Consider the following 21,015-nt stretch of genomic DNA (forward strand, 5'->3'; position numbering starts at 1 on the left):
AGGATCGGCAGTGCTCATCTTGCTGGACCTGACTGCCGCTTTTGACACGGTCGATCATTCTATCTTGATCGACCGTGTCACAGCGGCAGGGATCACAAATGGTGCTAAGGATCTTATCTCCTCTTTTCTTACTGACCGAGTGCAATCTGTCGCCTTCGGCAATTTCAACTCACCTCCTTTATAGATCAGAACAACTGTCTGGATAATTCACAATTTGGTTTCCGGAAGGGACATGGAACTGAAACCGCGCTTATCAAAGCGACGGATGAGATTAGGATGACACTTGATGGTGGAGGATCGGCAGTGCTAATCTTGCTGGACCTGCCTGCTGCTTTTGACACGGTCGATCATTCTATCTTGATCGACCGTGTCACAGCGGCAGGGATCACAAATGGTGCTAAGGATCTTATCTCCTCTTTTCTTACTGACCGAGTGCAATCTGTCGCCTTCGGCAATTTCAACTCACCTCCTTTTACTCTCCCCTGTGGTGTCCCCCAGGGATCTTCGCTAAGTCCGACACTATTTAACATCTATGTGTCGGACTTGGCGAGGGTCATAAAATCCCACCACCTGGCGGTGACATCCTACGCTGATGACACCCAGATTGTCTTGGCTATTAACAAAAATGGAGATGAAGTGGCTTCCAATTTTAATCAGGGAATGGTAGCAATAAGTGACTGGATGTCCACAAATTACTTGAAGCTCCACTCAGATAAAACGGAGGTGATGGTGTTTGGTAATCTTGCCCCAGCCTGGTCACCTACCTGGTGGCCTGCCGCCCTGGGACCACCTCCGTCCCCAGTGACCAAGGCAAGAAATCTGGGAGTTTTACTGGACACCAAACTCACTCTTATGCATCATGCCAATGCGATAGTATCATCCTCCTTTTACACCATGAGAATGATCAAAAAACTCCTCCCTTATCTTCCCATGAGCATGGCCAGAACACTGGTCAGTGCACTAGTGATATCTCGCATTGACTACTGTAACGTGCTCTTAGTCAATGCTCAGGAAGGTGTCATAAAAAAGCTACACTTGGTGCAGAATGCTGCAGCCAGACTGATCACGGCCACCCCCAAGTATACCCCTATCTCTGGCACTATTGAACAACTTCATTGGTTGCCAGTAAAGAAAAGAGTCAAATTTAAAGCACTCTGCATTGCATATAAGGCAATTCATTCTCAAGAACCTGCTTTCTTAAAGGATGCCCCTACAATCCTGTCAGATCCCTCCGCTCTTCCACTGCCGGTCTTGTGCAGGTCCCAAGGACTAAGAAGGTCTCTTGGGGCGGCAGGTCCTTTATAGTGACCACCACCAAACTTTGGAATAGTCTTCCAAGCCAGATCAAAACCTGTACTTCCCTTCTTTCCTTCCGCAAACAGATAAAGACTTGACTTTTCAAACAATAATTACTCATGGACAGTACAGTGGACATTAAGCGCTGAGACACCCTCGGGTATTTGTGCGCTTAACAAGTTTCCTAAAATAAAAAATAAATAAATAAAAATAATAGATGAACGGAATTTGTCTGGAGCGCTTCAAATTAATTGCTTCACTCAAAGGTCGCTTCTGGTCAATTGTTTTTACAGTGAATATGCGCCCGCTTCAGACGAATTCAGATCCTGGCCTCTGTTTTGGTCTCTGTTCTCGGACTTTAAATGCAGAGACTTATTCACGGGATTAAACTCTGTGTTTTCTCTGTTTTTAAGGGCTCGCCTGATTTCTGCATTTTTTTCTGGAATAAAAGTGTGTCTTTTCGTTTGTTATTAGATAAACTTTTACTTCTGTACTTGTATTTGATGGATTGTATTTAAAGAGTTAAGTACATACTTCCAGGATGCTGTGTGGATTATTCATGGTTTATGTTTATTTTAAACAATTTCTTGGTATTGAATTGTAAATGTGTATACCTGATATTTGCATGAGCTGTATTGAATTATACTAAAATGCTAAATAAATCTGAACTTCACTATTTCCCATGTTTTTTCACCTGATCTGAATTTTTCATCATGGGGTGGTCTTGTGTTTCCCAGGCGTGCTTGTATTTCCCAGGCGTGCTTGTATTTCCCAGGTGTGCTTGTGTGCCCCAGGCGTGCCTGTGTTTCCTAGGCATGTTTGTGTTTCCCAGGCGTGCTTGTGTTTCCCAGGCGTGCTTGTGTTTCCCAGGCTTGCTTGTGTTTCCCAGGCATGCTTGTGTTTCCCGGGCATGTTTGTGTTTCACAGGCGTGCTTGTGTTTCCCAGGCAAGAATGTGTTTTCCAGGTGTACTTATGTTTCCTCTGTGTGTTTTTGCGTTCCAAAGGCGTGTTTGGGCTTCCCAGGCTTGTTTTTGTTTCACAGGTGTGTTTGCCTTTTTGAGGTATGCTTATGTCTCTGAACCATATTCGTGCTTTTTAGCCATGTTTGTGTTTCCAGTAGTCCCTAAAGTTTCTAGATGGTTTTTTTTTCAAGGTGTATTTCTGTTTCCCTTGGTGGGCGCTGTGAGGTGATGGGTTTGCAGGTGGCTATGTCAATAGCACGTTTGTTTCGCAGGGTGTGTCCTATGAATACGTTGTGTCCAGGTTTGTGTTCCGTAGGTATGTTTGCGAGGGGAGTGGGTTGATTTCTACTGCATGGTCCATCCCACACTAAGACCCATCTATAGGTTTGAGTCTCGGCAACGGCGCAATATCCTGTGATTTTAGGCAAATCCCTTAATCTCCCCGTGCCCATGGACAGGGCCTGGATACCCTCACAGGTGATAAATTGCGCTATATAAATCTACAAACAAACAAATAGTACATTGAACTATACATATCTGTAATTCACAGGGGTAATGCACTTGACAGTCAGGGTAAACGAAAGACTAAGGCCAAAATTATGGAATTCTGTGCAATTGTGATGCGTCTGCTTCGAAAATACAAGTTGTGTGTTAAAAAAACACTGGTGTTTTTAGGTCTCGACTATTTATCACTTAAGTGATAAATGGACGAGAGTATTGAGCGCCAAATAAGCTTTGAAACCAACAGTGGATTTGCCACAGTGCATGTGCTCCGTGCGCGTTCACAAACCAGCTATGTCACAAACCACCATCTGTCTCTCAGTGCCTCACACACTTCAAAGGCTCCGCTCCCCGCCCCCCGCCTGCACTTCGCACTCTCCGACTTCCCCTTCCACCTCCCACGGCCGCTCTTCCCATTCACGCGCTCGCACATCAAAGGCTGCTGCTCCCCCGTCAATGCGCTCCCGCCCCGCCCCCCCACAGCAATGCCAAGAGCTTGTTTCCATAGCATGCCCAACCACGCTCCAAGCCTGTCACAAAGCGCCACAACACCCATCCTCCATCCCCAGGAAGCGCACCTCCCCACACATATCTCCTGCAATCCAGTCTCCCTCCGTGCCCAGCATGCCTACCACGAATCACAAACCATCTGAATAGCAGTGCACCACAGTACCCTTTCTGCCTACGACTAAATCAGTTATTTGAAGCCCCTACCCATACAATTTTTGGCCTCGGTGCCAGGACTGCTGTTTTAAAAAACATTGACAAACAGCGTAGACTCATTTAATCCTAAACTCTCACCCCCATCCTCCGTTTTTCTGTCTGTTTACCAGTGCTTATTGCCAGTCATTTTTTTTGGGGGTGTGTATGCACTGCATGCACAGGTTTGTCTCTCCATTGGCTTACTTTTGTTTTCATATGGTTGAGCTTTCTATGCATTTTTATTGTGGCAATGCCATCCAGCTGGCTCATGCACCGCAGCGTCCCCTCACGTAACAAGCATTTGCAATGCCATACGCTTCCGGTGGCGTCGTTTTGTTTTCGCTTTTCTTGCCATAACACACAACAGTCAGTATTTTGTTCCCTTTGTCATGCACTCTATTCTGCCACCTATCCTTATATTTTAGCCCCCCCTGCCTCTTCCTATACCCTGTACTCTATCCTGCCACCTATCCTATTGTTGTTCCCTGCTGTGCCTTTTACTCTGCCACGCACTCTCTCCTGCCACTTACACACAAGCGCACGCTTTACTTTCGCTTCTGCCACACTTTCCGTGCCAATACCTCTGCCCCTCACTCTCCATTAACACTTATTCTCATGCTGTATAACTTGCAATGCTTACATTCCACTACGTACTTTATCCTCCCACCTATACTCATGTTCTAGCTTCGCTCAGCGTTTCACTCTGCCCTGCACTTTATCTTGCTATTTATCAATATGTTTTTAACCTCCCTGTGCCTCTTTCTCGTGTTTTATTATATTCCACATGGTATTGCATCTACGTGCCTGTAACTTTCCACCGCACTCTGTTCTGTTACCTATACTCATGCTTTTACTTCGCCCTCCCTTCGCCCTGAAACCCGACCCTCCTTCCGGTCTTCCACAACATCGTGCTCACAACCCCTGCCCCCCCAACCCCGCCCCCCCAGCATTCCTTCACCTCCATTGAGCCTCCTGCAGTCTGGGAAAAATCCACTTCAAACGCATCCCCCTGTACCCATCCCCCTTGCTCCTCCTTCCCTGCATTGCGACCCCGTCAGGTGACACCCATACTCCCCGTGGGACTTGAAACACTGTGCCTGGCGCCTTTATGCCACCCCGTTGCCTCACCCTACACCACATCGAATTCCTCTTTTTTGAAACTGTGGGTCATTTATACTTTGCCCAGGATCACCGGATGTTAATGAGCCACGCCAAGATCTAAACATTGTTCCCGCTCCAACGACGGCAGTTTTGAAAACCGGGCCACTCTGCTCCTGAATCCAACCACCAAATGCATTACTACCAAGCTGATGCTCCCGCAGCAGCCCCCGCCACTTCACCGCTACCCGCCGACACCTACACTCTAGAACCAACATAGCATGCCCAACCACGTTCCAAGCCCGTCATAAAGCGTCTCTCCATTGGCTCACTTTTGTTTGCATATAGTTGAGCTTTCTATACATTTTTATTGAGGCTATGCCATTGAGCTGGCTAATGCACCGCAGTGCCCCCTCATGTAACAAGCATTTGCACTGCTATACGCTTTCAGTGGCGTCGTTTTGTTTTCACTTTTCTTGCCATAACACACAACAGTCAGTATTTTGTTCCCTTTGTCATGCACTCGATTCTGCCACCTATCCTTATATTTTAGCCTAACCCTGCCTCTTCTTATATCCTGTACTCTATCCTGCCACCTATCCTATTGTTATTCCCTGCTCTGCCTTTTACTCTGCCACGCATTCTCTCCTGCCACTTACACATATGCGCACACTTTACCTTCGCTTCCGCCACACTCTCCGTGCCAATACCTCTGCCCCTCACTCTCCATTAACATTTATTCTCATGCTGCACACTGCTGCATTACTCATACTGCTGCAATCTGCACACTGCCGCACGCCTCACACTGCTGCCCGGCTCACACTTCTGCATACTGCTGCATTACTCACACTGCTGCATGCTGCACACTGCTGCACGCCTCACACTGCTGCACGCCACACACTGCTGCACGCCTCACACTTCTGCACGCCTCACAACACCACCACATCACTCAGGGACACCACCATATCACTCAAGGCACCACTACATCACTCTAGGACACCAGCACATCACTCTGGGACACCACCACATCACTCAGGGGCACCACCACATCACTCGGGGGCATCACTCAGGGGCACCATCTCATCACTCACAGACACCACCTCATCACTCACAGACACCACCACATCACTCACAGACACCACCACATCACTCTGGGACACCACCACATCACTGAGGGACACCACCACATCACTCAGGGACACCCCCTCATCACTCAGAGGCACCACCACATCACTCTGGGGCATCACTCATGGGCACCACCTCATCACTCAGGGACACCACCACATCACTCACAGACACCACCACATCACTCACAGACACCACCACATCACTCAGGGACACCACCACATCACTCAGGGACACCACCACATCACTCTGGGACGTGATACCACCACATCATTATGGGACACCACCACATCACTCTAATACACCACCACATCAGTCAGCCCAACCACATCATCACTCAGCACCACAACAACACTGTCCTTGCGTGCTACCAACAAGCATTGCCATTGCCAATAGGACTCGCATTAGGAAAGTGTAAGCTATTTGATTTGTGAATAACAATGCTATTAATTTATATATTTTCAAAGCCAACACATATTGAAAAAAATTGTCATTTACAATACCAATAGCTCACACTTTCCTAATGCGAGACCTATTGCATTGCAAATGCATGTTCCCTTCTGGGGTTAGTTTACTTCCGCCGATACTTTGGACAAACATAAGGGAGTATGCCATGCAAAACTGATAATCTCAATTGAGGGTTTGTTACATCTGCGTCAAAACTTAGCAATAAACCAATCGCAGAAATGTTTACTATTTACAGAAGCAAATGAATATTGGTGGGTGTTTATCGGGTTGGCATTTGGGGTTTCGGAAATACTGACATCTGACAAACTCAAGACAATCACTATATGCGGCATTTGCACGCAGCCCCAAAATCAACAACTACATACATTGTACACACAGAATTGGGAATGACCTTAATTGAGGATATTTTATACGTGAAGCCTATTCGTTCATGGCACGCTCTCTGCAGCAAGGCGGAGACCTCATTTACTAAAGCCATTATCACGGACTGTATGCCCTTGATAGCTGTATCAAAAAATCCCAGGGCTGCAACACCCATTAGGGAGGCCCCGAGTATGCTTAATGGACATGTTTTACTTGCATAACCATTATCAATAATCCATTTTCGAAAAGAGATTTAATTTGGCTATTTGCTGGCACCAGAAAAGATCTGAGAAGTTCGAAAGAATCAATAAAACATATGTCAGGTGTTAGTTACCTGTTTCGCGGGTTGGTAGTGCACAAAACTATATTTTAACCGATCTAAATGCCCACCATAATTTTATTTTGTCTCGGCTAGGCACTGTGCGTAACATGGTTGCCTTTTGCTATAGAGATCGGCGGTGTAAAGAAAGGCCGAACTGTCTATGTGCTGGGAACCCAATACAAACAACTTTGCACTTTACTCTTTTTCGCACATTTCATATGGTCTTTAGGACGCGTTTATTAAAAACAATATTTATTCATAGGAACCTTGTTGATTTTAGAATGGCTTTTTTTTATGTCTGTGCCAATTGGAAGATATGCAAGTATGCTCAGTGGTACTGCCTTTTGTTCTAGGAGCATTACAAGAAAGAAAGTGACCCACCGATTTAGAGAGTCTGACTTAAGAATCTGTGCTTTAATATTTTTAATAGAGATTGAATATTAAGCTGCTATTTTCTTTAATGATGTTATATATTGATGCAATTAAATTGATTATTTTGATTGCACACCGAATAAAGTATTTGAATTTTAAAATTTGATATGATATAATCAATATTTAATAATCACCACCCTGTCTTATAGTCATCTTTTGTCCTAAAACTGTTTCCGCTCTAGATCAATTGTTGGAATTCCAACCTGTGAATCTTTAATCCAGCTACAGCCAAGGGAATCCTATAATATCTACGTACGAGCATCGAATGTGGGTGGATCTAGTGAAAGAAGTTTGCCAGTCACTATACATACCACAGGTATGGTTTTATGTCCTTCACTTTTCTTTGCTGAAATATATGCAACTTTAAAGAAGTGTCACCATAACTATTGCATCACTCGTTCAAGGATTTTACAGACAGGTATTTTGTTACATGGATTCAAACAGACTACCATAGTTGGCCAGAATTGTAATGTTGATTGCCCTCTGTCACAGAACTTTGGGGTAGAAGATTTGCACCTCATATGTCAAAGCCAACGGGATTTTAAGCGTGGGTTGATAATACACTGTGTTGAAGCCTCTAGACAGGTTTTCTGTTGCATTGAATCTCACAGACTACTGTAGCCGGCAAGGATTTTGGTTTTGGTTTCCTCATCTGACATAATCTGTGGGTAGACAATTTACATAAGGAGATAATCCTTGCTATACCCCCTTAGGAGGACATGGGAGGAATAGTTGTCTGTAAGGATTCTTGGGTTAGTCAATTTACACAGTGATAATCTTTGCTATATGCTCTTTGAATGGCCTGGCAGGTGTAGTTGTCTGCCAGGCACCAGTGGTAAAAGGACAAGCATAAACAAACACTTTATGCCTACATCTACCTACATCAAGGTTCTTTGGGTCAGCTCACTTCAAGTGTCAATCACATTCTGCTGCTCCCCATGATGGAATACGGTATGGGCAGTGGTTTGGACCATTTCTGCCAATTGCTCAATTGCCTTGTAAGTGACAGCATTTTACCTAATTAACTGTGCACATTTAGCTGAAAATGTGTGCCTCTGAGTCTGGCCTGGGGGCCAAGTCTTTTGTTTTCCTGTAGTGGGTGACAAACGAAAAGAACGAGAATTACTATTTAACCCTGTAACTAGCCTACCTACCATTGGATGCCTCTGGTCGGATCACTATAGCACTGGAAACCACTCTCCTGGCAATGCAGCAGAGTCTGCAGGCGATTGATGGTAAAATGTACCATCTAAATCTATGTATGGATCACCTCGCCACCAAACTCAAACAACACACAACCAGACTAACAGAAGCGGAGCAGAGAATCTCAAACACCAAACACACTGTGCAGACTATCCAAGGAAACATTTTGAATATGGAGAAAGTACTTGAGATAATCAGGGCCAAAAAGGAAGCTCTAGACACCCAATCTCAATTAAACAAATTAGGCAATGCTGGCATTCCGGAATCGACATGGAACTGTTTATGGAACGCCTGCTCACAGATAAATTCAGAACAGATGCCATGTCACATTTCTTAGTGGTTGAAAGGGAGCACAAATCCATGGCTCCATGCCCTCCACTGGGAGCCAGATTCCTCAATTACAGGGATCGGCACACAGTCTTGAGGTTATTGCGGGAAAAACGAGAAATACAGTATCAGGGGAGTTCAGTGTCATTTTTCACTGACTTAACAGCTACAGTGCAGGCAGCGTGGAAAGAATACATTCCGGTCAAGAAGAAAATACAAAATGAGAAATTTCTATATGCCATGCTATACCCAGCGACACTCTGAATTGAACACCAGGCAAAATCAAAAATCTTCCAGGCCCCTCAAGCAGCGATAGAATATGTTAAGAAGCTGTCTCCACATAAAGATGGTCACTATGGATCGGAGGTGGCCGGATCTGGAGATTAATGAGATAATTCCATGACATTCTCACTCAGGTCCCGACAAACCACGCATGGAACCTTGGCGTCATCCTGGATTCTTCACTCTCAATGAACAGACAAGTCAGCGCCGTATCCTCTTCCTGCTTTAACATTCTTCGCATGCTCAGAAAAACATTTCGCTGGATCCCCTCCGAAACAAGGAAAACAGTCACCCACGCTCTAGTCACGAGCCGACTGGACTACGGAAACACCCTCTACGCAGGTACCACCGCTAAACTCCAGAAGAAACTACAACGAATCCAAAACGCCTCAGCCAGGCTCATATTAGACATCCCACGAAACGAACACATCTCTGGTCACCTTAAAGACCTCCACTGGCTACCCGTCAATAAGAGGATCACTTTCCGACTGCTTACCCACGCACACAAATCACTCTACGACATCGGACCCGATTGCCTCAACTCTCGACTTTCCTTCTACTCCCCCTCCCGCCAACTTCGCTCTTCCAGCCAAGCCTTCGCCACTGTACCTCGCATCAACAAGACCACCATGGGAGGCAGATCCTTCTCATACCTGGCTGCCAAAACATGGAACTCACTCCCCGCTTACCTTCGCCTCACCCAGAATCACCTTGCGTTCAGAAAGCAGCTTAAAACGTGGATATTTGACAAATAATCCACCTCCCCTTCCTAAGCGCCTTGAAACCCTCTGGGTATGTAGTGCGCTATATAAATGATATGACTTGACTTGACTTGACGCTGGTGAGAGGCCTGGTAGAACAATACCTTCCATGATACAAATGAGACTCACACTGGGGTATTGTAATAACAAGAAGTGCTATGAATATTGATGTAAACTAGTTTAAGGGGCAATATCGAGAAGGGCTTCCTTCATCCTGTGGGAGACACACACAGAGCTGCCAATCGGGAACAGTAGCTTTCCTCAGCCACCCCTGGTCACCGGGGAGGACTGGGCACCTAGCGGCCCCCACAAGGGTGTACCACACAAGGACTTGTGAAACATATTCAGTGTAAACGGCAATGAGGCACTTATCAGTTCTCCTACTGTTTGTTTTTTTTGTTTCCTTTTAGGGGTTCTTTTTCATGGTTGGGAGCTTGGGATACTGAAGTGGGTGGGGGAGGGAAGTTGACAGTTTGTCTGTTACTTTTAGCTCTACACCTAGTGAGCAGGATCGCGGACAGGACAAGGACAGTACTAATATTGACACACAGGTACAGTAGGAATTAATAGAATACCACGGGTAGGAACGAACACCATGTGTTAAAAAGTAGGTTGAGCTAAATTAAGTAATTCATGCCTCAAAGACAAAGGTGGAACCAATCTTTGACCCCTCAAAAGCAAACCATCACAACAAGAAAGTTGATCCTTGACTCTCCAAACCATCATGAATAAGTTTGAAAATGTCTTGAATCACCACATCCTCCTTGCATGCATCCAACCATTTGTCATATGAAATCACTTTATAATCAATCTCACAAACAAAATCTTGTGGATCAAGAAAGTTTGAGTCAGAACAATCCTCATAAACATCAACAGGGACTAATCTGGAAAGAGTGTCTGCCACAAAATTATCAGAACCAGGTACATATTTTATCATAAAGTTATAACCTTGTAATCCAACAATCCATTTTGATATTTTAGGCGATATCACATCAATACCTTTGTTATTTAGTACTTTGCACAAAGGTTTGTGAGCTGTTCTAACCACAAATGAGGTGCCCCATAGAAATTTCTTCCGTTTTTTTATGTCCCAGTAAACCGCCAGAGCTTCCCTCTCAATAACAGAATATCTGGACTCAGCACCTTTAAGACTTCTTGAAATAAACATAATGGTATTTTCAAAAGAAATCCCTCCTTGGTATAAAACAGCACCAAGACCCTTTAGGGTGGCATCAGTAGAAATAGTAGATTTTTTGTAGGGTCAACATTTCTAAGAATGGGTGCATTCTTCAGCTTACTTTTAATTTCAATAAATTCTTTCTCACACAAATCATTCCATAAGAATTCACAACCTTTCTTTAGTAAGACTCTCATATTAAAAGTGGCATCTGCAAAATGTTTTATAAACTTGTTATAGTATTCAGCCATCCCTAAAAATCGCATGAGCTCCTCTCTAGAGACAAATGTAGTCAAATTAGTTATGTTGTTAACTAAATCAGCATTTGGAACCACCCCTTCAGCAGTAATGGTGTGCCCCAGGTAGTCAATCTTGTTAAGACCAAACTTACACTTCTCTCGCTTGATTGTGAGATTGTGAGAGGTAAGTCTGTCTAGCACTTTACGAACCCTCTCTTCGTGTTCCAATTCATCACATCCATACACTAAAATGTCATCCTGGTAAACGGAGACACCTGAGATATTGACTAGTACTTTCTCCGTAACACGTTGTAAAACGGAGGCCGTAGAGACCAAACCAAACGGAAGTCGAACGAATCTAAAGGTACCAAACGGAGTTACGAAGGCAGTCAAGTCTTTTGATGACTCATCAAGTAAAATCTGATGGTACGCAGACTTTAAATCAATGGTGCTAAAGAATTTCGCACCACGCACCATGCTCAGAATTTCTGAAATATTAGGAAGGGGATACTTATCCACCAGTACACATTTATTTAGTTGTCTAAGGTTCACAAACAATCTCAGTGAGCCATCAGCCTTCCTGGCAGCTACCACTGGAGCCAACCATGAGGTTCCTTCAACCTCCTCGATGATTCCCTGAGACTTGAGTTTTTCTAGCTCCTTTAGCATTTCATCCCTGACAGTAAAAGGAACATTACGTACTTTACTGGACACAGGCATGGATCCCGGATGTAGTTTTATCTTGTGACAATATCCTTTAAGACAACCTACAGCCTGATTCATCAAGATGATTTGCGCTCGCAAAGGGCCAGATTCTGAGAATCTGGCCCTTTGCGAGTGCGATTTTTGCATTTGGGATTCATCATCCCAAATGCAAAAATCGCTATTACCGAAATCGCATATTTGCGAGGAATTGGATTTAAGGAATCTCTAATAGAGATTCCTTAAATCCAATTCATCAACCAATTAGAAAATGCGAAATCGCAATATTTGGCCGCAATTTACCAACAAGTTTGACTTGGTGGTAAATTGCGAAAAAAGAGTAAAAAGCACTTTAGTGCAATTTTTTCTTTTGCATGTTACACACACACATGTCCTTTGGACATGTGTGTGCGCAACACCTGTTCGAATGTGCATTTAAGGGGTGCTACAGGGTGTCCTTTGGACACCCCTGGCACCCTTCAAATCGCTATCTTATTTGCGATTAGCAAATTGCTAATCGCAAATAAGGAATACTCCCCATTCATTCCTATGGGCCTTTTGGCCCATAGGAATGAATGGGGAGTTTTTCCCAATTTGCGATTAGCAATTTGCTAATCGCAAATAAGGAATTTGTAGGAATCGCATTTTATTTTGCGATTCCTACATGAATACCGTTTTGCGAGTCTCTAATAGCGATTCCTTATGATTCTCTATTAGAGACTCGCAAAACGGTACCTTGATGAATCAGGCTGCTAATCCCTTCCCAAAAACTTTAGGATATTCTTCCATCAGTGAGGGTTGCAAAGATGAATCATTCATTGAAATAGTGGATTGCTTCACAGGTTTATGAATTTCTTTTACAATAATAGGAGGATTGCTCTTAGGATCAAGCATGACTCCAAGATCTTTTTGGTGCCACTAACTAATTATACTATCTCCTTTTTTTGAGACATAAACCTTGCCAGATGTAAAGCGATTTTCATATTCAATCAAACCTACAAAATATCCTCTTAATTCTATGGGATCTCCCCCATATGCAGTAGGTCGAATATCTAGTTTCAATAATTTAACCTTAGATTCAAAATTTTCTGAGAAAAACTTATTGGAAACTATGGTAATCTTTGCACCAGAGTCAAAAAGAACTTTAGTTTTAAGACCTTCGACCATTATGAAATCTAAAGGTCCATCACCACCAACTTGAACCAAAATTTGCCCACACTCGAAATCATGTTGGACATCGTCAACATCATGAGAAGCAACATCATGAGAAACCTCGCTTACACTTTGTTTAGCATTTTTGATTCTACAAGCACTTACCACATGACACTTTTTCTTACAGTATGTGCACGTGATATTTAAAGCTGGGCAAGTTTTGTCATTAGCCCAATGCCCAGGACTGTTACACTTAAAACATCTATTTACTTTCTCAAACTTAGCAATTGCCCTATTGAACATTTTTTTTTTAAATCTTAACTTGGGTTTCTCTTGTTTTACTGGAGGTGTTTGCTTCAACTGCAGAAATACCTTTACTAAGATCTTTATTCAGATCTTTTTTTATCTCTTTTACACATTGTACAGAATGTTCTATCCTTTTAGCTATAACTAAAACTTCATCTAAAGAAGGCTCTTCTTTGAGCATCACATACTTTTTCAGAAACACACCCCAGCATAAATTGATCCCATATCCTTTCGTCAATAAGAGCATCAAATTTACAAGTGGAGGCCAATCGCCTCAAATCAGTAACTTAGTTCTCAATACTTTCACCTTCCTTTTGCATACGCCTTTTAAAATGGTAGCGTTCTAAAATAGTACTAACTATAGGCAAATAATGAGCATCAATCTTATAAATAGACAGTTCAAATTCATTTAAAAAGCTGCAACATTGTCGGGAACTTCAGCTAGATGATCAAAGACGTCCTGCCCTTCTGATCCTAAACAATGCATAAGCAAAGCTGTCTCTCTTTCAACGCTTAAAGTAGTCCCACAAACACGAGCATAGCGTTCGAAGACTTTCTTCCACTATGACCACTTAATTGGTGGATCTCCTGGAGATTGGAGAAAAAACGGAGCTGCAGTGACATTTAGCATTATTACTTATTGTAATAGTTTATTATGCTGTGACACTGTGTGGGTCAGCTCTATAAGTAAAGAAATGTTGTAAGTAAAAAAAAAATGGAAATCAAATAAGCTGTAAAGTGTTGAAAAAAAGAATAATTAATACAATTGCTGTGCGTGTCAGTGTTGTAATTGCGACACCCGTTGTAACCATAAAAGTTGTACACGACACGCCTTCCAATAAAAGCTGAGCGTGTCAGCGCTGAAATGTCACTATGCTCCCTAGCGTTGAAATAAAGAGTTCATAAATTCAACTGCTGTGTTTGCCAGCGTGACACATTGCTCACGTTAAGTATTGTAACTGCAACTGAAAATAATTCAATGCTGTGTGTGTCAGCGCTGTGCACACACGGTTCGCTACTCATGTGATCACATTGAATCGCGTAACGGCAAGGAATTCAATGCTGGGTGTGTCAGCGGTGTAAACACACGCCACATACTGGGTGTTTTAACTACTTTTTTTATTTATAAAACTGTAGTTAAAAGATTGAATGCTGTGTGCAGGGCCGGCCTTAGGCATGTGCAAGGTGTGTACCTGCACAGGGCCGCCAAACCCCAGGATCTGGCGACCTCCGACCCCGGTTTCCACTATTACTAACTACCAAAGCCCTGACAGTCATCCCCCCCTCCCCTCCCCTCCACCCTTTCACTGCCTGGCCTCCGGACTCCGCACCGACCTGTGTTCCTCGTTCCTGATTGGCAGTCAGCGGCGCCGGGGTGTTTCAATCATGTCACCAAGGCGGGTTGCGGGCGGCGGTTTCGGTTGGCAGACGCCGGAAGCCAAGGGTGATCTGCGCGGCGCGCAGACTCAACCTAACCTCCTCCTACTGCTTCCCACATGGTGACGTATGTGGTATGTCAGTCTACAGACAGCCATAATTTCTGGTGGTGGTCGGACTAAGCTGAGCTGTCCAGTCCTGTTTCAGAAAGTCAAGTACAAGGTAAAAGTCTGAACGCACCTGGCGTGAGTAAGGGTTGCAGAGGCAGATCAGATCTGAATGTAGATTCTGCAGTGCTGTAGTAGCACAATGTGTCACTCTGAGTGACCCTGGGAGTAGTACTGTCCTTTCCGGCGCATGCCTGCCCCTGGCCCTGAGTCTGATGGAAGGCCGAGGGAAGGCCGCACACTAGTAGATCATGTCCAATGCCAGTGTTCATAGCGGCGCTGCGCAATAGTATTACGCCTCAGCAAAGGTCAAGCCTGTAGCTGCCAGTCACGAGAGAGAAAATGGATCTGGCCCGCCCCTGCCTTACTCGTGCCCATTTCCATTCTGCCCACTATAACAAATTCATCTGTGTCAGCTCAATACTGCTCCGTAGGCGTGATGAGTAAATAAAAGCATCTGGGCTGTCTCTTACCATTTATCTCTCCCAGGAGCAGGAGCAGCGCACACAGACGCTGCATGGTGGTGGGCGCTGTGCCAGCTGCGGCGCCCCCACAAGAGCCTTAACCGAGTCCGTCCACGCCAGACCCTGCGGTGCCCGACCCACGGTGTATAGCAGGCTACCGAGGCTAGGCAGTGCCAGGAGGCGCCAAACACATGCCCAGTCTCACAGTATCCAAAAGGAAGTTTTCAAACACTCCCGTCTGTCTCGAGGGCCTGCCCGGGCCCTGGGCACACTCGTGCCTCTGTGTTGATCTGTTTTTTGTGATGATGAAACTGTATTTTGTTAAATAATTATGTGTATCGATATGTCAGATAGTGGGTTGGGGGGGTGGAAATGCAGCTAGCTGGTCCGCGTTTTAATGTCCATGCTGTAGCTATGACCACACTTCCTGGAATCAAGGACAGAGTTCAACGAGTGTGCGGTGCAGGTCTGTCTCCAGAAGTAATAAATACATAATACTGCGGTGAAATACACAATATGACTGAGTCCATCTACCCCAACTTTACTGAAACTATTGTTTTAGCCTCGAAATGCTTCTGAAGTCCGAGATTCTAAACCAGCGCGTGCACTCACCAGTACTCGGCGTGCACCCGGACTTTGGCTGAGCTGGGCTTCTCCATCCTGCTCGCCCTGCCCCAGACCCAGCCAGGCTCACAGGAGCCGGATGGAACAAACTGCAAATATAGGGTGGCAGGTGTGTCTTTCAAATATTATACTGCAGCAGGTTAAAATGCGGGAGAGAAATCAATGATCGTATGTGCAGTGTCTCTTCTAACAAAGTCGTCAACTATGCCCAGATTTTGAACACTAAAATTATGTGAATCCGTGGGGTAAGTGTTTTCTGTGCATGCGGATTTAGAGCCCATGGCACACAATGCATTATCTGCACTGGTACATAATTTCCAGAATTTAACAAAAAAGATGTGTAGCTCAATTGGATCGAAAGTTATTAAAACAGGCTACATGGGGTGAAATGCAATGCCAAAACATTTTACAAGAGTTAATTGGCCTCCTGGTCTGCTTTGGTTGCTGTATGCACACCCAGAGACATGACAAATAATGTATTAGAGGTGAATTACATCCCAAGTGTAATCTGTTACATTTGTGACGTTTCAGTACTTAAGATGCCTATATTTTTCTATAACAAATTAATCCATTTTGTATCTATGTGTTTTTTTAATATTTTCAACAACTAAGGAAATTGTGTGAGCATTTAAAATCTGTACTATCACGTAGCTGGTGTTCTAATTTACAATAAATATTTGAGGCTTCACTTTATGTTCAAACCAGTTCTTTCACGTGACTTAGGGTGCTGGCTTTCATTCTCATGTTCATGCATACAATGGATAAGGCTGGACCTATTGTTATTATAATTTTGTGGACTGTTGGAGGGGGCGATGAGGAAGAGTTTCCATTTTAATAGCCCGTTTGCCTGTTGTTGCACTGGATGATGGCCAATCCTGTCCATTTAGTGTTACTGCTAGGTTCTATGTTTTTCTTTGGTTGTTGTGTAAATACCTTATGTGGGTCGTCATCACTATAATGTCTGGTACATTCTACAATTGCCCTGAGTCGTTGCTGTTTCTGCATCCCTATACATGGTGCTTTGTTGTAATCATCTGCATTCCCGTGTAGGAGAGCGAATATCGAGGTATAGACGGTGGACCATAGTAAATATGGCATCGATATTACTGTTTCCGGGCAAAGAGGCACCGATTCTTTCTCTGTGGGGGGTTGTGGGTCCGGTGCCCCTGTCATGGCCCTGGCACTGCAGCCGTCTGTGCCAGTCCCTCACGTCGTGTGTCACAATGCCCTCCTCCTCCTAAATTGTATCGTTATGAGACGAATTCGGAAGGGTAGGAGCAGTCACATGTACTGGTCACCGAACGACTTTTCTGGACGTATTATTAAAACACCTTCCTGAGCTCCGCCCCGCCCGGACCCCCTCTTCCGGGGCTCCCTACCTACGCTCCCTGCACAGGGCCACCATGAGCCTAGAGCCGCCCCTGCTGTGTGTGTCAGTGGTGTGGACACACGCCCCACTTTGAGAGCTGTGGCTGAAAGATTCAATGCTATGTGTGTCAGCGCTGTGAACACACTACAATGTCACTTTGATCGAGATATAAAGCTGGCAAAAAAAAACACTTAAGATGCCCGACACGAGCGTGTACAGCGTGATGACGTCACGATGATGAGGAGCAAGTTAACGTTGTAGCTCCATAACAGATTTGCAGTCATGCGCGTGAAAACAGGAGCGCTCGCGCTCAAAGGAGTATACGACTTCAACTGCGCACAAAAGAATGTCAAGGCCAATTCAAAAGACAACTCAAGAGTGAGTATTGGTCTGGTTAAAAACAATTTTTGTAATGGCAATGAAAAGCAGGTGAATAGGGATTTAAAGTAGAGTAATCCCACACCCTCCTTTTGCCAGATGAACGAGTCAGGTTTTCCTTTCTCTTTAAAAAAAAAAATATATATATATATATCGTAATGGCAATGAATAAGAGATGAAGCAGATTTAAATCATGAAAGTCCCAAACGTTCGTTTTGCCGAATTAACGAATCAGGTCTTCTTAGAAACAATTTTCGTAATGGCAATGAAAAGCAGGTGAAAAGGGATTTAAAGCATAGTAATCCCACACCCTCCTTTTGCCAAATGAACGAGTCAGGTTTCCTTTTAAATGTGCAACAGTCAGATTTTTATCCTCTGCACACCCATTTCTTGTTTAAATTGAGATCGACGTCTCTGTCAGAACAAGGTAAAATGAAGCAGTCTTACTTGGTAAATGAAAACAGCCGATCCTCGAGAATAAAAAAGGATTGAAGGTGTTGGAGTTGAGCTATTGTCCTCAATTAAAGCCCAATCGTCGCCAGTGGTAAAAAGTAGGTTTCTTCTTTGATAAAGATGAAATAGTCAATGTGTCTTCTTTAAGTTGAGTTTATTCTTGAAGTCAAAAGGTTAACAGCTCATCGACCCAACTGACAGCAAGCTCTTCAAAGATACCAAGGAATCCCAAGCAGAGCAGGCTCTAAACATTCTCATCTAGACCTACAACTATGTCATTATTAGAACTTGTGTACAAGAAATAAATAATTAAATAAGAAAGAGCATTACAACACCATGCTAACATGGAATGTGCATGGCCTGAATAACCCATGCAATACGTGCCAGATGCTGGTCTATTTGGAAAGACACATTGTGCAGAATGTGCTCTTACAGGAGACACGCTTAACAAAGCACACAGAAAGTGCTGTGGGGGCAAAATGGGCCAGTATTAGGCTGGCCTCATCCTACTCATATTCAAGGGGACTGATGATATAAATCAAAAGAGGTGTTCCTTTTTATGGTCACAAACAAACATGTAGACGATCAGGGTAGACTTATCATTCTTCAGGGATCGCTGGGGGGATCCCTTGTCATGTTGGTGAACATATATGGCCCCAGCACGGATGATCCCTTCTTCTACACAAGTATCTGGAATACACAACCAACGTCCCTCAATCACTAATACTCTGGAGAGGAGGCCTGAATACCACACTAGACATGTCCTGTGACCGATCAGCACCACCCACCAGGTTGATCAGAGTGTTGCCAAAAATGCTGCAAGAAGGATTGGAGGATTTTAACATGGTAGATGCGTGGAGGGTAGGCAACCCGAAGGAAGAGAAAGCATGTCCATTTCATCAGAGTATGCAATGTGGTCCAGTCTTGATTACTGGCTTGTGACCGGGGGCAGTCAGTGCCTGGGTGACAGACATATAACATCTCCAGAGGATGACGTCGGATCACAAGCCAGTAAATCTGATGATTGAGGTTCCTACACACACTCCTCCCCGCCCCCATTCACATGGAGGTTCAAAGCTATGCCGTACTGTACCCAGTATATAGGGAGACAATTCAGAAAGCAATCATCAGTGTCAGGCAGAAATTTTATGGGCGGCCTTTAAGGCTACGATCAGGGGGGTCTGTATTGGTACTAATGCAGGGATATTAAAATATATCAGAACGCAAATTAAAATCCTAGAAAGGTATATTTGTTGGTTAGAGGAGGAGTAGAAGCCTGAACCAAGAAACAATACCCTGGCTCCCATTATTAAGATCTGACAGAGCGGAAACTGAAGTATCTCTCAGGCAGACATGTGGCACGGATGTACCGGGAGGGAGGTTGTCCTGGACGTGTGCTGGCTGCCAAACTGAAACCCTGAGGAGGCCCGCCGCAGGTGATAAAAATAACTGACGAGAATGGTATTTTGTAGGAATTTGCAGACTTCTGTGAGACTATGTATGCCTCGTGTGCAACTTCTACTCCCGAAGAAATAAAAAAATATTTAACTGACATTGCCTTGGCATCGCTGTCAACAGGGCAATGTGAATACCTAGCATGGCCAATAGAGAGGGAAGAAGGTATGTGAGGCCATACAGACATTTCCTAACAGCAAAGCCCCTGGCCCAGACGGGCTGACATGTGAGTTCTATAAAAAATGTGGAAACTAGATTGCACCTTATCTCCATGCAATGTAAGAGGATGCATATAACAGGCAAATTCTCCTCCCGACATTACGTGAAGCCCTATTAGCCACACTCCGTAAGCCAGATAAGCCTCCGGAGCGCTGTGAGTTGTACAGGCCCCTCTCCTTAATACATTTTGATGCAAAAACCCTAGCAAAAATCCTTGCTAACAGGCTCCAGTCACTTTTGTCAAATTTGGTACTGCCAGACCAGTACGGATTTGTCCTAAAGTGATCCACTGCGCACAACCTACATATGATATTTGCACTCCAACACCGACTAAACCCAGAGCTGGAAGTTGTGGTGATATTACTCCATGTAGCCAAGACATTTGACTCGATAGAGTGGGAATACATTTTTACAATCTATGAACGCATGAATATTCCAGTTTCATTAATAAGGTGGGTCAAATTATTATACACGGGACATGCGGCAAGGGTTCGGATGGATGGGTACATGTTGCTGGTACTATACATAGATCGAGGCACCTGACAGGGCTGTCCTCTTTCACTGCTTCTTTTCACCATTGCACTAGAACCGCTGGTGTGCATAGTACATCAGAGAAATGAAGAGGCAGTTCTTAAATATCATCAGCACCCAATAGGTGTGTCATTGTATGCAGATGATATGGTCCTCTATATTAGACAACCATCAGCGCATCTGCCACCGCTGCTCAGAGAGTAAATTCAGTTTCAAGGATACTCTGGACTTAGTGTGAATTGGAATAAATCATGTGTCATTCTGCTGACTCCATGCACAAAACCCCTTCATTTCCCACTAGACTGGCGTTCTGACCCGGTAAAGTACTTGGGAATTTAGATATATAACAAACTAGAAAGGGTGGTCAGGGAAAACTTTGGTCTGGCCCTAGACAAACTAGAGCAGGTGGATAGATGGATCAGGATGCCACTATCTATGGCGGACAGAGTGGCTACCATGCTTTCTTTACTTATTTAGTAATATTCCTATAGAACTACCACAGAGCCTCTTTAAGACTCTACGGACACTATTGATAAGGATGGCATGGTCGAGAAAGGGA

At 44.2% G+C, this 21,015-nt stretch overlaps 1 protein-coding gene across 1 annotated transcript in view; it reads left to right on the forward strand.

The window, feature by feature from the left end:
• The window catches only part of FSD2 (fibronectin type III and SPRY domain containing 2), a 556,003-nt gene that overhangs the window by 420,746 nt on the left and 114,242 nt on the right, over positions 1-21,015 (forward strand). The window contains exon 10 of the mRNA XM_086958241.1: positions 7,453-7,586. Coding sequence (XP_086814367.1) covers positions 7,453-7,586 — 134 coding nt within the window. The remainder of the gene's footprint in view (positions 1-7,452; positions 7,587-21,015) is intronic.

The sequence above is a fragment of the Lissotriton vulgaris genome, chromosome 2_1 (assembly GCF_964263255.1).
Source record: "Lissotriton vulgaris chromosome 2_1, aLisVul1.2, whole genome shotgun sequence".
NCBI lineage: Eukaryota > Metazoa > Chordata > Amphibia > Caudata > Salamandridae > Lissotriton > Lissotriton vulgaris.